At 32.7% G+C, this 20,769-nt stretch overlaps 1 protein-coding gene across 1 annotated transcript; it reads right to left on the bottom strand.

Moving 5' to 3' along the window:
• Window positions 1-13,621: 13,621 nt before the first annotated feature.
• On the bottom strand, window positions 13,622-20,530 carry LOC134250028 (neuronal acetylcholine receptor subunit beta-3-like). Its single transcript, XM_062732364.1, has 3 exons — window positions 20,216-20,530; window positions 14,337-14,587; window positions 13,622-14,141 (listed from the first exon to the last, which is right to left on the bottom strand). The coding sequence occupies exons 1-3, from the start codon at window positions 20,528-20,530 to the stop codon at window positions 13,622-13,624; spliced, it is 1,086 nt and encodes a 361-aa protein (XP_062588348.1).
• Window positions 20,531-20,769: the final 239 nt, after the last annotated feature.

The raw sequence follows: 20,769 nt of genomic DNA, 5'->3' as shown, positions 1-20,769 counted from the left end.
ACAACGATCAGATCATAATACGTACGTCATCAACATCACTGAATGTAAATTACTAGCGACTTAGGTATGAGAAAATAATGTAAACTAATACAAAACTAAGAAAAATAAAGTAGCGTATAATTTCTCCACCACACGTACACCGCAATCCACTGATTTTTATTAGGCCAGAGATGTTAAGCTAGGACTTTATATACCTGTATACTCATAGATGTACTGACTGTTTTGTTATATTTCATTGAACTTTGAAGTTTTTATTAAATGAAATATTTGAAACGAGAAATGGAACTTGGTTATGATTTACAAGGATGTGAAGTGCTGAGAAAGCTTACAATATTTTAAATCTCTTACATCTAAATATATAAAGGAAGTAAACAAATATACATTGAATATTTCATCTAGTCGCCAAAAATATATTTCCTGCTAGATTTCAAACTCAAGTTATCATATCTATTTAAAGTTGTACAATTGTGATGAGACAAAAAAGATGATATTTTAAATCTCTTACATCTAAATATATAAGGGAAGTAAACAACGCATGTGCGTTAAGGCTATATATAGAGGTTTCAATGCAAAATATCTAATTAAATTCCATAATGACTCTACCTTCCGCACAGAAAATGCTATGACTTATTTTCTAATACATTGTTAGTACCCACGACATGCGAAAGCCATTACACATTATGACGTCATATTATGACGTCATCGACCTGTACTACAGAAGTTTATAAGAGACATCAACAAAATCGCTTCGGCGAAAGGGCATACCTTACTTTGTTTTACAGAAACAAGGTATAAAAAGACGCAGGATATTCCAAGGATTTAAGATATTGCTGCACAAATGTCGGCACTGCAATTGTTTAGTTACTATTCCTGCAGTTTTAAGTTTAAACAGGGTAAAAATTCACAGTCCAGTGTAAGTTTTCTAAAATTTGTATCGATTGAGAAAGTGCATAGGATTTGTGCAGCAATTTTATAAATTTTAAGAATATTCTCCTTAATGTTATACATTATTTATTATAAATTAGATAGGATATGCCCTTGCGCCGACGTGATTTTGTTGATGTAATTTAATACTATGAATGGAAGAGAACAATGACGTCATAATATGACGTCATAATGTGCACTTGCATTAATAAACTGTGGGTACTAAGTATGTATAAGAAAATCAATTTTAATCTTCTCTGTACAAAAAATATACAAATTATGAATTTTTATTAGCTCTTTTGCATAGAAATATCCATATTTAGCCTTAACTCACTTGCGAAATATACATTGAACAGCTGCTGAATATTTCATCTATTCAGAATTTAAACCAGAGAATAGTCCTGCCTTCAGTTACATCACCGAGAGCCTCTTATTCATTTGTTTCGATGCGTCAGATATTCAGGCATTCCCAAATCAAAACATGAATCTTATACCATTTTACTCATATTTGGGGCTGGTTGGATCATTTTTGTTTCGTGATTAATAGTACAGTGTTCATTGTATAGTAACTCTATCTATAACTGCAACGTACAAAATGTATTAATCAGTATCTTTCTTATCATACTGCGCAAAAGCTTAGGAATTTGATCATTAAAAATTAAAAAAAAAATAGTTTGTGAAAGTTACCGCGACAAAGGTCACAAGAAATGGTAGCTGACATCCCACTATGATCATCCTGATTTAAAATGACACCATACTCTTTCCATCAACATTGGCTGTCTATAAAACACCAAGGGAAACTTGACGTTCTAACGTTTATCATAGTTGAGGAAGAAAAGGTTAAATATCTCAATTTACACACGATGTGTTATATAAAAAAAACCATATACATATACCAGTACTTAGTATATTGACCATCTGCTGTTCACTTTAAATTAAAATATTGTTGAATATATTTGCATCTTCCGTATTAAAGCAGAACTTCATACATATTGGCTATTTACTTTAAATTACATCAAGTCATAATAATATTTCCGTGCTCAATGAGGCAAAAGGATGGTTTGTCAAACTGGTCCAAAGTTTCTCTAAGGGTTTTACTTAGAGACATAGATTAAAGAGTTCTGTATTTATCATTTCCTTGATTTCTATGCTGCATAAGCCAACCAAAGATTTGAGCTATAACTAGTGGTACTGTGAACACGAAACTTAAATTATAATCCCGTCTCTAATATAATTTTAATCGTGTGTCAAACTGGTCCAAAGTTTCTCTAAGGGTTTTACTTAGAGACATAGATTAAAGAGTTCTGTATTTATCATTTCCTTGATGTCTATGCTGTATAAGCCAACCAAAGATTTGAGCTATAACTAGTGGTACTGTGAACACGAAACTTGAATTATAACCCCGTCTCAAATATAATTTTAATCAATCCAAAGTTCATGGTTTGCTCTGGGAGACCCGAAATAAGTGTCGACTCAAAAAAGTAAAAAGAAAAGCATTACGAAACTAGAGGTACTATGAGCAATGAGCTCACTAAATGATACCCCTCCCCGCCTCCCATAATGCCCATGTGTTGCTATATTGTTTTACGGTAATGTGTAAAGAGGAATAACTCGTCCTATCAAATGTTATCAAGAAGCTTCTATATGTGACGTCATAGGTAAGCATATAATGGCAATGTCCATGTTTTGCTATGGAAAACCTAAAATACGTGTCGAATAAAAAAGTAAAATAGGAGGTGCACAATGGAAATATGTAATAAAGATTCTGTGAAAGTTTCATTAAATTTCACTCAGTAGTATAAAAGGAGTTGCGGATAAGAGATAAAGCGTAACAGAAGGACAGACGGACGAAAATCCCGATTATATATACCCTCCCACTTTTCAAGCGGGGAGTATAATAAAGAAATGAAAGGATCATTAAATTTTATTCAGTGTTATAGGATGAGGTGTGGATGAAAGATCGGTACCTCTCTATATTATAGACAGAATGGCCATGTCCATGTTTTGCTATTGGAAAACCAAAATATGTGTCCTATCGAAAAGTAAAATAGAATGTGCACAGTAGCACCTGTGACAAAAATCTCTGAAAGTCTTATTGAATTTCAATCATCGATAATAGATAAGAGATACGAGATTGATAGCCACAAGAGTAACAGACGAAAGGACATCCCAAACACTATATACCCTTCCACTTTTTAAGTGGGGGTATAAAATCTCACAACACTATCATGACAATTCGAACGATGAAAAAACAAGGTGAAATTTAAAACAAATTAATCAAATAACGAGTAAAAGATCGTTTTAGTCAATAAACTAGAGATACAGTTCGGAATGAACTCACTAAATGATACCCCCACCCCCTGACTCCCATACGGTTTAAATGGCAAAGTTTCATGTTTTGATTTGGGAAAAAAAGGAGATGCACAATGGACTTTGCCATTATAACCATATGGGAGGCAGGGGTGTCTTCCATTATTCTCATTCCTAACAGTACCTCTAGTTTTTCCCTTTAGTCTTATCTGGCTTCAAATCTACGCTACCTTGACGTATCTTGTCTCATTTAGCTCTTGTAGTTTCTCCTGCAGGACTAGTTTCTATCTATCTTTAGCTGATGCCAATGTAACCTTACATTGAAAATTGGGGCTTACCTTTTTTGTTGGTTTAGCCCCCCTTTCAATTTGCTTCCGACCCCTATGCCTTTAATTGTGTATCCGTTAATTATTCTCTCCTTGACATCTACTAGTACATTCGTGAGGGTGGGCAGTTAACGTCTGGACAGTAATCAATGTTTGAAGATCAAACAGTCATCTCTTGTCTATGCCAATCTCTTGTGGTTTCCTGTTCTAACTGAGAGTTATGGTGACGTCCTTCAGTGCATCTCGTTTCAATTTTTTCCAGACAAAACATGGAGTTGTTGATAATACATAGTACCTTTTCAACCTGGGTTGAAATGTTTGAGCAATCTTTCCTTTCTTTGTCACTTACTACGCAAGATTAAAGTTCATCCAGGACCATGTAGCCGGTTTTTTATGTTTCTCAGTTCCCAGCCCGCTTGTCATTGTGTAGTCGTTGTGATCCCCAAATCATTCATAAATCTTTGCCTTACTTTCTGCCTGTTTCTGCCTTCTGCAATGGTCTTTGGTCCCCTGGTCTTCTAGGATCTATTAAAATAGCAATTGTTAAGATGAAATGTACACCAGATATATAATGTATCCTGTAACTATATGTCAGGGTTCTCCATCGTTTGAAATTTTACTGTGTTGCTGAGTTTACGCGAAACACTAAAATTATGAATGCACACACTTTTTTAAAATCGCCAATTATTTAAAGTGACAATACCACGCATCTCTTCAAAAACAGACTTGTTAAAATTTTCCCATAGGATTTGGAATTTTTTTCATACTCATAAATTTATACACTTTCAGAAAATAACAAATTTTATAAGTAAATAATTCTGATTATTTCATTGAAATAAATAATTATTCATGGTACATTAATATATACATCGCAACGTGTTCGAGGTTCCACATTTCATGCTATACACGCATGCAAAGTTTTCATAAACATAACAGCATGGTAAGAGAGGGTGAGGCCCGGTAGGCCTGCTACAATGACAAAGTCGAAAAAATCGAAAAACAAAACCAGAAATAGGGTTTGAAATTAAAAAGCAACTTTCCTGAAAAAAATTTAGATTAATATAATCATTCGACGAAGAAGAAACGAGATCTCTGCGACATTCACGTGGGGCTCGCGAAGGGTAATTCTACCCTACAGGTTTGTTGATACATGCTATCATTTTTCGTATCTCCACGGCTTTCAAAGAAAAAATCAGTGTAAACTCAACATCAAAATGCACTTATGACATATAAAAATTATTGCCATTATGATTTGAAGTGCAAATTGTATTGGAACTGCAGAGAGATATTTTGTTTGACATTTAGCCGCGATGACGTATGATTTGGTGGATTTTCCTTTCCTGCACCCCAATACACAAAACGTCAACATTTGTACCAAATCATGATAAATTCGTCTGAATGCATACTAAAATTTAACTATTATTAATTTACAGGAGAGTTAAGACATTTTGTTTCTAAAAATTGCTTTTACCTAATATTCCATTATAATTGTAAACCCTACATTGCATGCACGTGCCATTTTAGAATTCACGTGGTACAAGTAAACAAATCTAAGTTGTACGACCCTTGATTTTCCGGCAGATTCTAATTAGTTAATTTTGTATGAGGGAGACTATTTATTTTTCTCAAAATGTTTACGTCAACCTTTTACCTTATTGCTGAATGATATATTGGGAAAATTTGAATGAAAAAGCACACTATTTGCAGCGGTATTGCCGCTTTACGTAAATGGTATGGTCGTAGACATTGAATAAAATAAAAACACATGTTTTGAAAAGCAGAGGAAATTCTGGTCGATACAGGGGAACAACTTTTTTGATAGTGAATTAGCCGTGATTTTTTTTATCAGTTTTCTTCAGCGAAATACCGAATTACAAAAAAAGAAGAAACTTCAGAAAAGTAAAATACTTTTATAAGAATTCCTTGAACGTGTTGATAATTTATAGGACTTTATTTACTTCAATAAAATGACTTCGGTAGGGTGTTACGTTCGACTTACGGTGCAAACATAGTTCTAGAGTCGCCCGCGTGTCGCAGTGGTTAGAGCGTCTGCTCTATAGAGTTGGGAAGTGAGGAGTTGATCCTTACGTCGCGGGTTCGAATCCCACTGTGGGACGTGGAGACCGGTCCTTCGGATGAGACCGTATAAACTGAGGTCCCGTGTTCCAGTAGGTGCTGGCACGAAATAGATCCCTCCCTGTTCAATGGCCCTGAGTGCCGAGTATAGGACAAAATTTGCAGCTCTCCACCGGCAAGTGGTGGCGTCTACATATGAGTGAAATATTCTCGAGAAGGACGTTAAACAATATACAATCAATCATAGTTCTAGACCCGTGGCTCTATAAAAAAAAATACATATTTAAGGTTCATAAACCCTCTGCTCAATCATATAAAATGTTGTTGAACCTTAATGATTTTCCAAAAGAGATGTATTTTTATAAGTAAAATTTAAACAATTATAACATAGCTTGCAGGGCAAAATTGGACAAAAAAGACACTTCAGCTTGGGAAATCTATAAAGTAATAATTGACATTTATGTCATTAAAAGTTATCTCTCTTATCAGTATAAATGAATCTTAAATTTTTTTTTAAAATAGCACAATATGTTTTTTTATATATTTAATATAATTCATTATGCAAGGTGAAGCCCAGTAACAAAGTGCTCTACCTTTTAGAATTGAAAGACGGTAGAATTGTTTGATATTATCACAGATCTTACTGTGTCGGCAAAACGCTTACTTTGTCGCACGCATAAAATTTTAATCGTTACTGTGTCGGATAACATTTTACTGTGACGGGGTCAACACGGTAAAACAGCTCATGGAGAACCCTGTATATGTGACTCCAGCCGCTACAACGATTGTATGTCATATCCCGCCTAAATATGAGAAGGATCTTTGCTATGTATAATCCGTAAAGATTTTGGCATTTTGTTTGGTATGCTATGGTCCTAGGAACTTTTGTGATTGTACCATTGTCATTCGCATCCAGTAGTCTTTTTTGCCTCTTTGATCAGTTGTGAGATGGCAAGATGTGCGCTGGGGATTTCGATAACCCCGGATAGGCATGCAAACTTTCTGAACTTACGCATTCTAATACTAGAAGTCTCTTTGAGTGAAAAGAGAAAAAAATTCTGGAGAGAGACTGAACAACATATAAACAAACATACAAACATACAATCATCCGTTCTCTACTGCATAGAATGCCATCCTTCTCTCGAGCACTGCGACAGAAGTCCTGCTTTCAACAATGAGGAATAATTCTAATTTGCTTTATTTACTGCTGAGCTCTACTTCCTTTGGGTGCACAGAAACAATATATATACTTCTTTGCAACATGGCGGTATGTCGCCTTTCCTCCAAATGATCTTCATTGTTTATCATAACATATTTACAGACTATTTATAGACGTGTATGGCATGCCGGTTGGTTATGGCCCATATCCTTCTCAAGCTTTCCTCGTCACTTCTCTGATTGCTTTTAAATATTGTTGGTTCTTCTATGGCTAGTGTTTTCTGTATTTGAAATGTTATAAATATTTTCCCATCGAGCACATGATGTGAACTCGAGAATTTGTGGCTTTCTGATTAACGCCGTCCTCTTTTTTCTCTTCCTTTTGTGATCTTACCATCTTTTAATCTACTAGTGTTCGGGTTCCATTTAAACACTTGGACTTTGCATCCTCCGAGATTCTTTCAGACATTTGCACATTCGCAATACTTTGAATTTTATGGATAGCATATATTTTTTTATCACCAAAATCAAAAAGTGTTCCTATTTTATCCACCCTAAGAACAAGGCGTATAATTTTGTGCTGTATGACATTTTGGAACTGTTTTGATATACATTGGAATCTCTGAATAGAGCGTTAAGTCAAAATATATAACATAAATTTGCATAACCAATACCCCTGATATTAGCCCTTTTCTTGTCATTATTTCGATAATTAGTTCGTTTTAAAAGTCAAGCTTACATATGTATCAGTCATTTTCAAATCAATAAAGTAATATTCTTGCCATTTATTTTCTTATTTACTGGATAAGGATGACTCAAAGTAACAAATGACGTCCCAGGCCACGATCAGGCTCCAAGACCGTAAACTGAGAACAGACTTAAGTCAAAATTTCAAACCAATATAACTTATGAAATAAATTTGATAATTAAAAAAAATTTGATTGTATGTTTTGAATTGAAATGTTATACAACATTGCACATTTTAAGCAAATGCATTAAATAAAACCCAAGATATCAAAGATTAAAATTTTGACTTAAGGGGATGAAGGACCTTTAGCTGAAAAAATGCCTGTCATTTAATTTTTTTCATATTTTGTATATATCTTATTTAGAATGTCCTACATACTATAAAGCAGACATATCAATAGGTTTCTAGACTTGTTTCTGAGATATTGAGTGACAAATACCATACCTCACAGTGTCTGATCGGAGTTTTTATTCTCCGTGTTTCTGGGTCCATTACTCGGTCGATAATTGAAATTTTTCATCATAGATAAAAAATATACCAGCGGAAATGTGTCTTTTGAAATATTTTAGAGTATGAATAGGGTTAAAAATTCGAAAAAGCAAGATCCTTTTGTAACACCACATCTGTAGCCGGAAATTTACGACTTTTTTAGGACAACTTAAACCATAAAAAATTAATTTGCAAAAAATCCTATCATTCAATATTTGAAAATTTACGTCGAAGTTCAAAGTCGTCATTGTATTGATTAACTGTAAAAATATCGATTGGTGAAGCTGAGCTCAATATTGCACGGGGCAAAGTTAAACGAGTCATGATCATAAGCAAAACGTGTCATGTTTACATTTCTCGAGTACGGGAAAACCCAACTATGACGTCACACATTCCTGAAATAAGCGAAATAAGACAAACCCACAGAACTTTTCCGTCAACAACCATGTAAAAATATTTTTTGCGTTCTGAAATTTACAAAATACCCTACCATGTACATATTATGGCCCGTTTTTATGATTTTATACTACCCGTTTTTACCGTGTATGATCTTACTGAACTAAGAGATCCACTATGACGTCAAAGACGCACTGGACGCGCAGAGTAGGGAAACGGCAGAGTGGATTAGTCTGTTCCGTAATTTGATAATATTTGCAAGAAATTTTGAATGTTTTCAGATATTTTTATACAAGATGGTGAACGCAAACAAACAGTCAAAAAAATTATACAAGTACTGTGGTTTCAATCTCGTTTTGTACATATTTTATCAGAGATTATGACGTAAATCAACTGAGTCACGTGACCATACATCCTTCATCCCCTTAAGTCTGTTCTCTGTTTATGGTCTTGGAGCCAGTACCCCGCTTATAGATCTCCTACCCGTGGCTGCTTGATCACAAAACTATCGTAATCTTGAAAAATGACAGCCTCTGTACATGCTAGAATCATTTGTCAATATGTCTATACATTCTTTTCAATGAAAGTAATTTTTCTATACAATGTATTTATTTTGAATTTTTTTACATTCATACATCACATTGGTGGGAACAGAGTAGTGTATCTTTCAAAAGAACCTTAAAGTTAGCTATCAGTTTATGCATAAATTTTTTTTTCAAAAATAATGTATTTATTAATAGCAAATTTTTCTCTTTTTGGTTATCAAACATACAATATAGAAAAATAAGTAACAGAAAATGTAAAGCTGTTTTAAGTTTTAAAAGTGTAAAAATGTAAATGTAATAAATATATCTTGAAATAACACAATACTGTATTTGAAATAAAACAGGCCGTGGTGTTTTCACGATAAAAACCATTTTATTAAATACTATACTAAGTAATACATTAATTATTCCATGGGGGTGTGCCTGTTGTCCAATTTATGTTATGTTCATTCATAATAAAATGAAAAAAGAAAACACTTTCTGTGGCCTTCAACTGGGCATTAAGATATATCAACGAGGTATTATCAATTGACAATGGTAATTTTCATTCTTTTTTTGATACGATATATCGTTGTGAGCTTGAGATAAAAGATACCACAGAGTCTGACACATCTGTTTCACATTTGGAATTTTACTTGAAACATGTTAATGGTAATTAACAACCAAACTGTATGATAAACGTGATGACTTTAACTTTCTATCGCAAACTTCCCTTACTTATGCAGCAATATAACTTCATCACCTGCATACGAAGTTTATATTTCTCAGATGATTCAATACACAAAAGCATGCTCTGTGTACATATAACGAATTTCTAAAACGAGGTAAATTATTGGCAAAAAAAGTTGATTAAGCAAGAATTTTATCAGTCTCCTTTAAAATCGTCATTTCGTAAGTTCTATGTTTGAAGATGTACGACGTATGTCTACACAATCATACAGCATATACAGAGGCCTGTAATTTTGTAAGTTCTTTGGTCGAAACAATGACGTATATTGGCAATAATTACAATTTATAATTGAGTTAAATGCCGACTGACGTTTTTCACATTTATTGTTAGTCCATTAATTATACGCTGAATTGACGACAGATGTTCCTGTTATTTCCCGATCATGACGACAGGTGTGACCGGTCAGCAGGGGATGCTCACTCCTCCATGGCACCTGACCCCACGTCTGATGTTTTGGATGTCCGGGTTTGCTCCGCTCCTATTAAGTATTGTTTTGTGGACTTCCGATCTTGAAAACTGTTCGTTATCATTTCCATATGTTTAATTGTGTAACTAAATTTATACCTTTTTTAATACAGTGTATCTGAGAAAATATAGATTTTATGTGAAACTGAGAAGCACTTTTAACTGACAAGGATAAATCAACACAAAAAGCAATAACAACAGCCATAAGTGGTCATGATACAAAATCCATGTTAGGTATAATGACATTTGGCTGAAACCAATTATTTAAAGATACGTTTTAGGCAATTTGTTTTCATTTTTTTAATAGAAACTCCGTAGTTGCTTTGTGAATGGGGCTATTATATTTTGTCGATTTACGGTATTCTATTAATACTTAAGTTTAATTTCTGATTTACACCTTCACAATTTTGATGACCTTTTTTCTTGCACTCCAAAATGAATTTGCTTCCTATGTGTCTGCTGTATTAATATACTAGTACATAAAATGTAAAATTAAAAAATAAAGAAAAAAAAACAAGATGTGTTTGTGAAACACAGATGCCCCCGTACGGCAACATAGCGAAGGTTAAGTTTTCTCAAATGCAAATCAAATATGTTGGTTCCTAAAGTAAGGCCTTTTCACAAGCAATACAAATGTGAAATATAAAACCCTAATACCGCCTGTTCAAGGGTTATGACCAAGGTTAACGTTTTATAAAGGTAGGACAAACTCTGGGTTCAAGGTCAAGGTTAAAATTTGTAAAAAGTAGGTCAAAGTCAAGGTTGTTGATATTGAATGAAATGTTTTCTCACAAGGATTACATATGTGAAGTATGAAAGCCCTAATCCTTACCGTTCAAAAGTTATGGCCAAGGTTAAAATTTTTTCATAAGTACGGAAATCCAAAGTAAATGGTCAAAAGGTCAAAGTTGCTGGTACTCAATGAAAGCTCTTTTCACAAAAAATAAATATTTGAAGTATAAATGTCCTATTGTGTACTGTTCAAAAGATATGACCAAAAGAAAAATTAAGAATTTTTGTGTAAAAGTGGGTCAAACTCCAAGGTCAAGGTCTAAAGGTCAAATTTGGTGGTACCCAAAGAAAGGTCTTGTTACAAGGAATACACATGTGAAATATGAAAGTCATAGTTCCACTAAATCAAAAGTTATGGGCAAGGTTAAAGTTTTTGCGGAGAAACAGACAGACAGACAGCTAGACAGACAGACGGACGGACACGACAAAAACTATATGCATCTACTTCGTTTATTACGGGGCATAAATATGTTCTCAATGAACATAAATGTTGTACAACCTGCGAAATTAGAAGAGGTATTGTTAGAAAATACTTTGTTATTGATTGTATTACGCTGATTTCCCTAATTTAGGCCGAAATTTAATCACATATACTGGATTTAAAATTTCACAACAGATCAGCAGGTACTGGATTATTTCTTTTTCTATTATGGATTACCTGCAGCGGTCATTTAAGTCAACAACCCGTAGCCTGTTAAACAACCTTTCTCTGCTAAAGTACAAATGCTCACAGTTCCAATTTCTGAGATGGTTGACTTTCATATATATATTCACTGAATGAATTTTTATTTAACACATTTTAATTTGATACCTAAGAAATAATTCTAAAGAGAACCTTCTTTGATGTCTTACTATTTTAGAATCACATTGGATGATCACATCGTTTTATTCTATTCTACACAAGATATAGCTCCCGGTGTTTAGAGAGTTTATTCAATATAATTCATTGATGTTCACATCGGCATACAAAAATATTCATCATCACTATTATTCAAATTCAGTCTGAAGAAGCATAAGAAAAAATAAAAGTCGTGATAACAAATTCTATAGATAGAATAACACAAAAGGAGAAAAAGTCTCAAAACACAAAAAGTTATAACAACAGCCATAAATGGACATGATACAAAATTCATGTTAGGTATAATGACATTTGGCTAAAACAATTATTTAAAGATACCTTTAAGACAATTTGTTTTCACTTAAATAGAGACTCCATAATTTCTTTGCGAATGAGGCTATAATATTTTGTCGATTTATGGTATTCTAGTGAAACTTTAGTTCAATTTCTGATTTACACCTTCACAAATTTGATGACCTTTTTTCTTGCGCTCCAAACTGAATTTGCTTCTTATGGGTCTGCTGTACTAATATGCTAGTATATAAAATAAAATTTTCAAACGTAGTGACTGAAAAATAAATTTAGAAAAACAAGATTTGTTTGTGAAACACAGATGTCCCCGTCTGCGACATAGCGAAGGTTAAGATTTCCCAAATGCTGATCAAATATGTTGGTTCCTAAAGTAAGGCCTTTTCACAAGCAATACAAATATGAAATATAAAACCCTATTACCACCTGTTCAAGGGTTATGACCACGGTAAACGTTTTTAAAGGTAGGACAAACTCTGGGTTCAAGGTCAAGGTTAAAATTTGTAAAAAGTAGGTCAAGGTCAAAGTTGTTAATATCAAATGAAATGTCTTCTCAAAAAGATTACATATGTGAAGTATGAGAGACCTAGCCATTATCGTTCAAAAGTTGTGGCCAAGGTTAAAGTTTTTTTCATAAGTACGAAAATATCCAAGGTCAAAAGGTCAAAGGTATTGGTACTTCATAAAAGGTCTTTCCACGAAGAATACATATTTGAAGTATAAAAGTCCTGGTGTGTACTGTTCAAAAGATATATGAACAAAAGAAAATTAAGAATTTTTGTGTAAAAGTGGTCAACCTCCAAAGTCAAGGTAATCTCGGTGGTGCCAAAAGAAAGGTCTTGTCACAAGGAATAAACATGTGAAATATGAAATCAAAAATACTAAATCAAAAGTTATGGGCACGTTTAAAGATTTTGCGGACAAACAGACATACAGACGGACAGACAGACACGGCAAAAAATAAATATTCCCACGAAACTTTGTTTACGGGGCATAAACATCTTCTCAATAAATATAAAAGTTGCGCAACCTTAATTTAGGCCGAAATTTAATCACATATACTGGATTTAACATTTCACAACGGATTAGCAGGTACTGGATTATTTTTTTCTATTATGGATTACCTGCAGCGGTCATTTAAGTCAACTACTCGTAGCCTGTTCAACGACCTTTCTCTGCTTAAGTACAAATGCTCACAGTTTCAATTTCTGAGGTGCTTGACTTTCTTAGCTATATTTATTTACTGAATGAATTTTAAATTTAATTTTTAATTTAATAATCTTTTAATTTTACTTTTAATTTTACTTTTAATTTGATACCTAAGAAATAATTCTAAATCGAACCTTCTTTGATGTCTTACTATTTTAGAATCACATTATATAATTAGATGATCACATATTTTTATTCTAATCTACACAAGATATAGCTCCAACGGTGTATAGAGAGTTCATTCAATATAATTCATTGATGCTCACGTCGGCATACAAAAATATTCATCACCACTGTTATTTAAATTCAATCTGAAGAAGCATAAGAGAAAATAATAGTCGTGATAACAAATTCTAGAGATAGAATAACCCAAAAGGAGAAAAAGTCTATTGCAGATGAAACATCGCTCCACGTGGTTTCTAATTCGTATTCTTCTTCTTCCATGCTTTCATTATCTTGATCTCGCTTCCTCTCTATTTCTTTGACATCGATTTTTTGTATTCGAGTTTTCAAAGGGTTTGAGCACTTCCCCGAGAAGCATCCTAATTCTGAACCGTTGGGGGGTTCACATCGTAGACGTCTTTCTGTTTGTACCAAGGAGCGATATGCTCTTCCTATTTGCCTTTTAGAGGACCTGTGATGTAATCGAAGTTGCAAAGAAGTAATCATGAGAATTAAAACAGAAATTATTAGCTGTATTATTAAATACATGCTTAAAATTGAAACGCTGTCCGAATTTGTAGGCAGTTCCCCACTAACTATAGTTAGGAAGACAGCAAACGTAAGAAATATGGTTACAGCAAAACCCATCTTTTCACCAGCATCGGAGGGGACTATAAACACAAAGAGATTCAAAATGTTTAGTAGAATAATAGGAAGAATCAAATTTAAAACATAATATAAAGACTTCCTACGAAGATTTATAACGAACGTTACATCTGTCTGGGAACTTTGCAAGTCAAATGTCACGTCCGTTGACGTCACTTCCCAGACGCTGTTTGGTACAAATTCATCAAATCCAACCTTAGCAGCAGATACTGTCAGATTTATTTCCCATCTTGTGTAACTCCAAGTTTTGAAGGTTATGTTGCACGTCTGTTTATCGAAAGGATAATGGGAAATATCGATGTCGCATATGGACTCAAATACCATATGGGGGTACCAGTGGATAGTGCCGTCATAGTCCACAAACACATAGTAGAATTTCCCACCGAGGGGCTTGAATTCAGTGAACCCGTTCTTCAGAACCAGGTCAGGTATCCAAAGGTTGTTCTACAAGAGGCAAAGAAAAATACATAATTTGAAATTTTCGATCAATTCCAAACTATTCAAAATGGTAAAAAAAAAAAAAAAATATTCAAAATACTTTTTTCGTATATTGAAAAAAATAATAGGACACACTACATTTGCATACATCATTTTTCATGACAAAGACGTTAAAGCCACTTGGTCCGATTCTAATCGCTAAAAATATATATTCGTTTTTCTTCTTGAAAAATAATTGTCCATAAATTGTTTCAACTTTTGTCAAATTATGTCTCCAAAGTCCTTTTCTTTTAAAAGATATCAGAATTCAAAAGTTAAAAAAATAATTTTTGTTAGGTCACACAAAAATTAATCCTGTGTTGATCGTTGTTGATATCGCGTGAAATTACCTTTGAAAACTTAAATTTATCGCTTACATGTTTATCTCATGAAGAACAAACCCGAGCATTTTTTTTTCACAACAAAGTACATATATTACCTGTACATGGACAATATTTTAGCTCCTTTAAAAAAATCATTTAAAATATCTGATTTTCACTGATTCTTTAAATATGCATATTAATATAAAAAGAATACTCGGGTTTGAATTATCTTCAATATTAGATATATCCGATAAACTTATTTTTTCAAAATTGATTTCACAACAGATCTTAACTTCCGTCAGGAACTTCTGTTTGTCAATAAGGTTTTTTTATCTGCGTTTGCCATGTAAGGATTGTTGTAACAAACTATTAAATCAATCTTATAATTTATTTATATATATTATCTATGTAATGGCGTACTTTTATTGTGTAAGACAATATGTGCCTGTTTTGGGTTAAGCGGCTTTAAAGACAAAAATATCTTCTAAAGAGGTACCTACATGAATTTATTATAATGTAAATTTTTCTGTACTACATAAACTATATAATAAATATATTTACTATTATAAAGAGTATAAAAACAGTAGAGAAATTAGGGTTCTGTCTGCTTTGTTTTTTAGTATAAACAAGTTAAACGTGAACTTTTGCACTTTAAAAAAGCAATACCATTTTCACCAATCCACCAAACCAATTTCGTATTTTGATGTTTAACGGACTTAATAGACGATAATGAACAAGTAATTAACAAGTAATAATTTAACTGTGTGACAAACGGGTTTATTTAGCTTTTTATTATGAACTTCCCTACTAATATACATGTACTTATATTTCTACATCATCTGCATGTGGTGTTTATGTCTCTCAACTGATTCGATGCGCATGCGTACGCTTTAGACACGAGAAGTATTTTAACCGAGGCAACCTCTTGACTTATATGTAAAAAAAATTTCAACAACCCCTTTAAAGCAGTGTTGGGGTCAATTACAATTACCTTAACCTTTTATTCATTAAAATTACAATTAAATTACTGGCTTTCTAAGACATGAAATTAATTAAATACAATTACTTTTCAAAATATTTAATCAAATTACAAATTACATTTTTTTTTGAAAATTTTCATAACCCTTTTTAAATGAATATACAGAACGTCATTCACTTGTATATAAATTCAGCCTCTGCACAAAAAATACAAGAAACAATATGCTATAGGCATTGTGTATCTCTGTGATTTAATTTACAACTTTTATTTACATTAAAGAACAATCCGAGATCACTTTGACGCAGTTTCTTACACACAAACATACATGAACACAAAAATTGCACGACTTATGATTAAATGTTTTTGATTAAATGTGGTTTTGATAGAGTAAAATAAGTTGCAGCTGTTACCCCTCAAATTGAATTTTTCTTTTGACGTAACTGAAACATACGAAATTGATGTTGATGTTGAACATTTTGAACATAAATGATACTTGTACAGAACATAACTTTGTCGGATACATTTAAATTCATTCATAAATATCTTTCGGATGTTAATTTCTAACGCTCGCGGGGCATTTTTAATTTAAATGATATCCATTGACTTTGTCTTCAAAATCATGGAATGAATACCTCATTAGAGGAGTGAACTGATTTGTTTTGATTGCAATTTACAGCTGTGGTCTGGAGGGCAAATATCTCTTACCAACAAGAGAGAATTTATGACACACACATTCTTTTTCTTTATTATTGATTAAACGACAGAAAATGAATTGTGTTAAATTTGTCTTTCACAGCTGAATAGACCTAAGAAGGTACAAAATTCAGATAAACATAAAACATTAAAAATTACATATGGATTAAAAAGAAACTAGATTATTATTATGGTATTATCAAGCCAATTATTTATTTGCTTATAAACACCTACTTAAGATTTTGTATCATTGGAGGATTATTGATATGTTTTTCAGTAAAATCGGGAGGTAGTGGTGACAATATTTCATGAATGTGTATCATTTTAATTAAATGAATGTATTTGAAAACGTAATTGAAATTACATGGCATTTTATTTTTCATTTTTTCACATCGATTCTTAATGAACGACTTAATATATTTTCTGATGAGTTTAAAGTAATACTTGAAAATCAAACAGGATTTAGAAAGGGTTATTCAACAATTGATAATTTATTCTCAATACATATTTTATTCGAGCTTCTTAAAACAAAAAAGAAAAAACTATTTTGTTTGTTTGTTGATTATGAGAAAGCTTTTGATAACGTATGGGGGAAAGCATTGTGGTTTAAACTTTTATCTCACAATATTAAGGGCAAAATGTATGACATTATTTTGAATATGTACAGTCAGATAAAATCCAGAATTGTCTATAATCAAGAACAGTCTTTTAAATGTGCAAATGGTGTTAGACAGGGTGAAAATATGTCACTGTTTTTATTTTCTATGTATCTGAACGATTTACACGATTTCCTGAATGCATCCAATATTGAAGGTTTATCAACTATATCAGAGATGTTTGAAAACAAACTAAATATATTTGAAAAATTATTTGCAATCTTTTACGCAGATGGCACTGTATCGGTTGCAGAATCTTCTGAAGAGCAACGAAAACAACTAGATAGCTTCTGTAAATATTGTAAAAAATGTAATTTAAAGATAAATATCGACAAATCGAAAATATTAATATTTAGTAAAAGTAGACGTGAAGAAAATATACAGATGCAGTATGATGATAAGGAAATAGATGTAGTAACAGAATTTAACTATTTGGGAGTAATATCATGTAAATCTAGCTCATTTATAACGGCAAAAAAGAAAATAGCCGAAAAGGCAACAAAAGTACTATACGAAGTATTAAAAAAGGGAAGATTACATAACCTATCAATTCAGTGTCAGCTAGATCTATTTGATAAAATTGTGCAACCTATTTTGTTATATGGATGTGAAGTTTGGGGATTTTCAAATAATGCAATAATAGAAAGGGTTCACCTAAAAAATGTGTAAACTTCTACTCCATTTAAAAGATTCAACCCCAGATTTTATGATATATGGCGAACTTGGCCGACACCCCATGGAAATCCAAATAAAAACACGCATGATATCTTATTGGTCAAAATTAATCCCTGGAAAGGAAATTAAAATTGCAAATTTATGGTATAAATTAGGCTTCATTATAAATCAAAAAATAGGAGGGAAAATTGTTTGGCTTGAAAATATCAAAAATATCTTAAATAACAGTGGACTCTAAAATGTATGGCTTGAACAAAACCCAATTAATATTAAATGGTTAAAGGCGAAAGTTAAACTCACATTACTGGATCAATTCAAACAAAGTTGGCAATCAATCCTTCAAACCTCACCCAAAGCTTTAAATTATAGAATATACAAAGACGAACTAAAATTTGAAATCTATTTTAATATTCTATTAAAAAAGGACTCAATAACATTTTGTAGATTTCGAACATGTAACCATCATTTATCAATTGAAAGTGGACGCTGGCTTTATATACCAAGACAAGATAGAATTTGTCGCCTTTGTAATCTAAAAGAACTCGGAGATGAGTTTCATTACATTTTAAAGTGCAACTAACTACAAACATTAAGAAAACTATGCTTAACAGAAAACACATTAAATTTCAGAATATAATTAGTTTTGAAAACATTATGAATGACAATAAACACTGCTTTCTAAGAAAATTGTGCTCCTTTGTAAAGAAAATAAATAAAATATGCTCCCCGGCCTAAATTCCAATACTTCACATTTATAGTAACCTACAATTTTTTTGTTTTTGTTTACTTTCTTACTCACGCATGCCTTTCTAGACCTATTGTTGTATATGAAATCAACTATTTGTTTTTGTAGTCTCTGTACGCTATTGTAAAACGGTGAAGAGATTCAAATAAATGATTGAGTGTAATTAATTAAATTACTATTACAAGTAATTGAAAAAAATGTTCAAATTACTTCAAATTACTTAAAAAATGTAATTAATTGCAGTTAGTTAGAGTTACTTTTTTTCATTTACCCCATCCATGCTTTAAAGTCAGCTTTTTTGCAAATATATAGATATAAATATTATAATGTTATACTGACATTGTCCCTAAATAAAACCAATCATTGGTTTATAATTTGTTTGAGATATTTCATACCATTTGTTAGGTCATTCCTTATAAACTTAATAAGAAAACAGACAAGTCTGACTTCCTGATCTATACATTGGGTTCGCGGCGGGTGTGACCAGTCACAGGGGATGCTTTCTCCTACTCGGCACCTGGTCGCACCTCTGGTGTTTCGAGTGGTCCGTGGTTTTTTCCTGTTTTGTCTAGAATTTTTTTTCTGAGAATGATTACTGTTTGTTATATTCCGCTTAACATGACAAAATACTAGTACTGGTAGGTTTATAAGTGCATGTAAATTCAATTGAACACTGAGGCATGCAGCAAGGAATTTTTGAACTTGGTAATAATTTAATTCTGGTTGTAACGCTGTATTTGATTGGATAAAAAAATTTACTTCATATCGTATAAAATGAGTTGCCTACGTCACAATGACTTGCGTCAAAAAACGTATCAATCTGCCTGACGTTACATGCAAATTTTGTACAAATTGAAGTAATTTTGTTGCAAGAAGGATATGGAGATAACGAACAGTATTCAATCTCAAAGTCCATTAAACAATATACAAAATAAGAGCAGAGCAAACACGGACCTCCGAAACATCAGAGGTGGGATCAGGTGCCATGGAGGAGTGAGCATCCCCTGCCGACCGGTCACACCCGCCGTGTGCTCGTTGTCATGATCAGGAAAAAACGGGAAAATTCGTCGTCAATTCAGTGTATAAATAATGGACTTACAATTGGTATGAAAAACGTCAGTCAGCATTTGACTCAATGATAAATTGTATTTGCTGACAAGGTCATTGCATCGACCATAGAACTAACGAAATGAAGACTTTAAAGGAGACTGTTGATATTCTTGTTTCATCAACTTGCTTGTCAATAATTTACCTCGTTTAAGAAATTGTTCATACGTAGAGCATGCTCTTGCGTATCGAATAAACTGAGATATATAACACTGTAACAACCATCTTTTTTTCTAACATCAAATGAATGAAAATTAAGTTATAAGCAATGAATTTAATAGCTACCCATTTTTTACGGTATAAACTGGGTTGGAACAGTTTACGCTTTTTTTATAAACCGCTTCGCGGGTAAAATGGATAGCTATTAAATTCATTCCATAGATAAAATGATATTTAATTTCAGGCAAAAGGGCAAACCTGATTAAACTGAATCCAGTAAATCCCTGTGTCTGTAGAATTCCAGGTAATGATTTCATCTTTCCACTTGACATAAAGGTAGGCTGTGGTCACCATCTTCTGATTCACGGCACTGACGTCATTAATACTGGAAATCCATAGACTCATCTCCATTTGTAAAGACTCTCCTTGATTCTTGATCGGACGGGTCTTACTAGAATAATTAGCAAGGAGAGCATCTCTCAAAGTATTGTATTGTTCTATGGTGTATGAAAGATGGGTGCATCTTGCTATACAAACAGTCATTAAAATCCCAATCAGAAGTTTCCAGATCATTTTTGATGGTCTGGAAAATAACATGGGTAGCATCTGTAGGAGGCAAAAAATTGGGTCTTTTAATAAAAACATTAGTCTAAAATAAATTGAAAAAGCCTTTCACTTATGTATACTTCATTTATCCATCCCCAACTCGAGTACGCTTCAGTTGTACGGGGTGGTTGTCTATCTATCGATTAGGAAAAATTAGAGAAATTGCAACTACACGCAGCTCGGATTGTTACTGGACTAACTATGAT

This window comes from Saccostrea cucullata, unplaced genomic scaffold, assembly GCF_032062105.1.
Source record: "Saccostrea cucullata isolate Sc308-1 unplaced genomic scaffold, CSIRO_AGI_Scuc_v1 ctg5499, whole genome shotgun sequence".
NCBI classification, from domain to species: Eukaryota; Metazoa; Mollusca; class Bivalvia; order Ostreida; family Ostreidae; genus Saccostrea; species Saccostrea cuccullata.
Note: the sequence above shows the minus strand (reverse complement) of the source record. Positions and strands in the feature narration are given on the sequence as shown.

What these genes read in the sequence shown, in the direction of transcription:
- LOC134250028 (XM_062732364.1), bottom strand. Translation starts at nt 20,530, where the DNA reads ATGATCTGGAAACTTCTGATTGGGATTTTAATGACTGTTTGTATAGCA. An exon ending in ACTGGATTCAGTTTAATCAG is followed by an intron (nt 14,588 to 20,215) that starts GTTTGCCCTTTT and finishes TGCCTCTTGTAG; the next exon opens with AACAACCTTTGGATACCTGA. An exon ending in ACAGTATCTGCTGCTAAGGT is followed by an intron (nt 14,142 to 14,336) that starts TGGATTTGATGA and finishes TATAGTCCCCTC; the next exon opens with CGATGCTGGTGAAAAGATGG.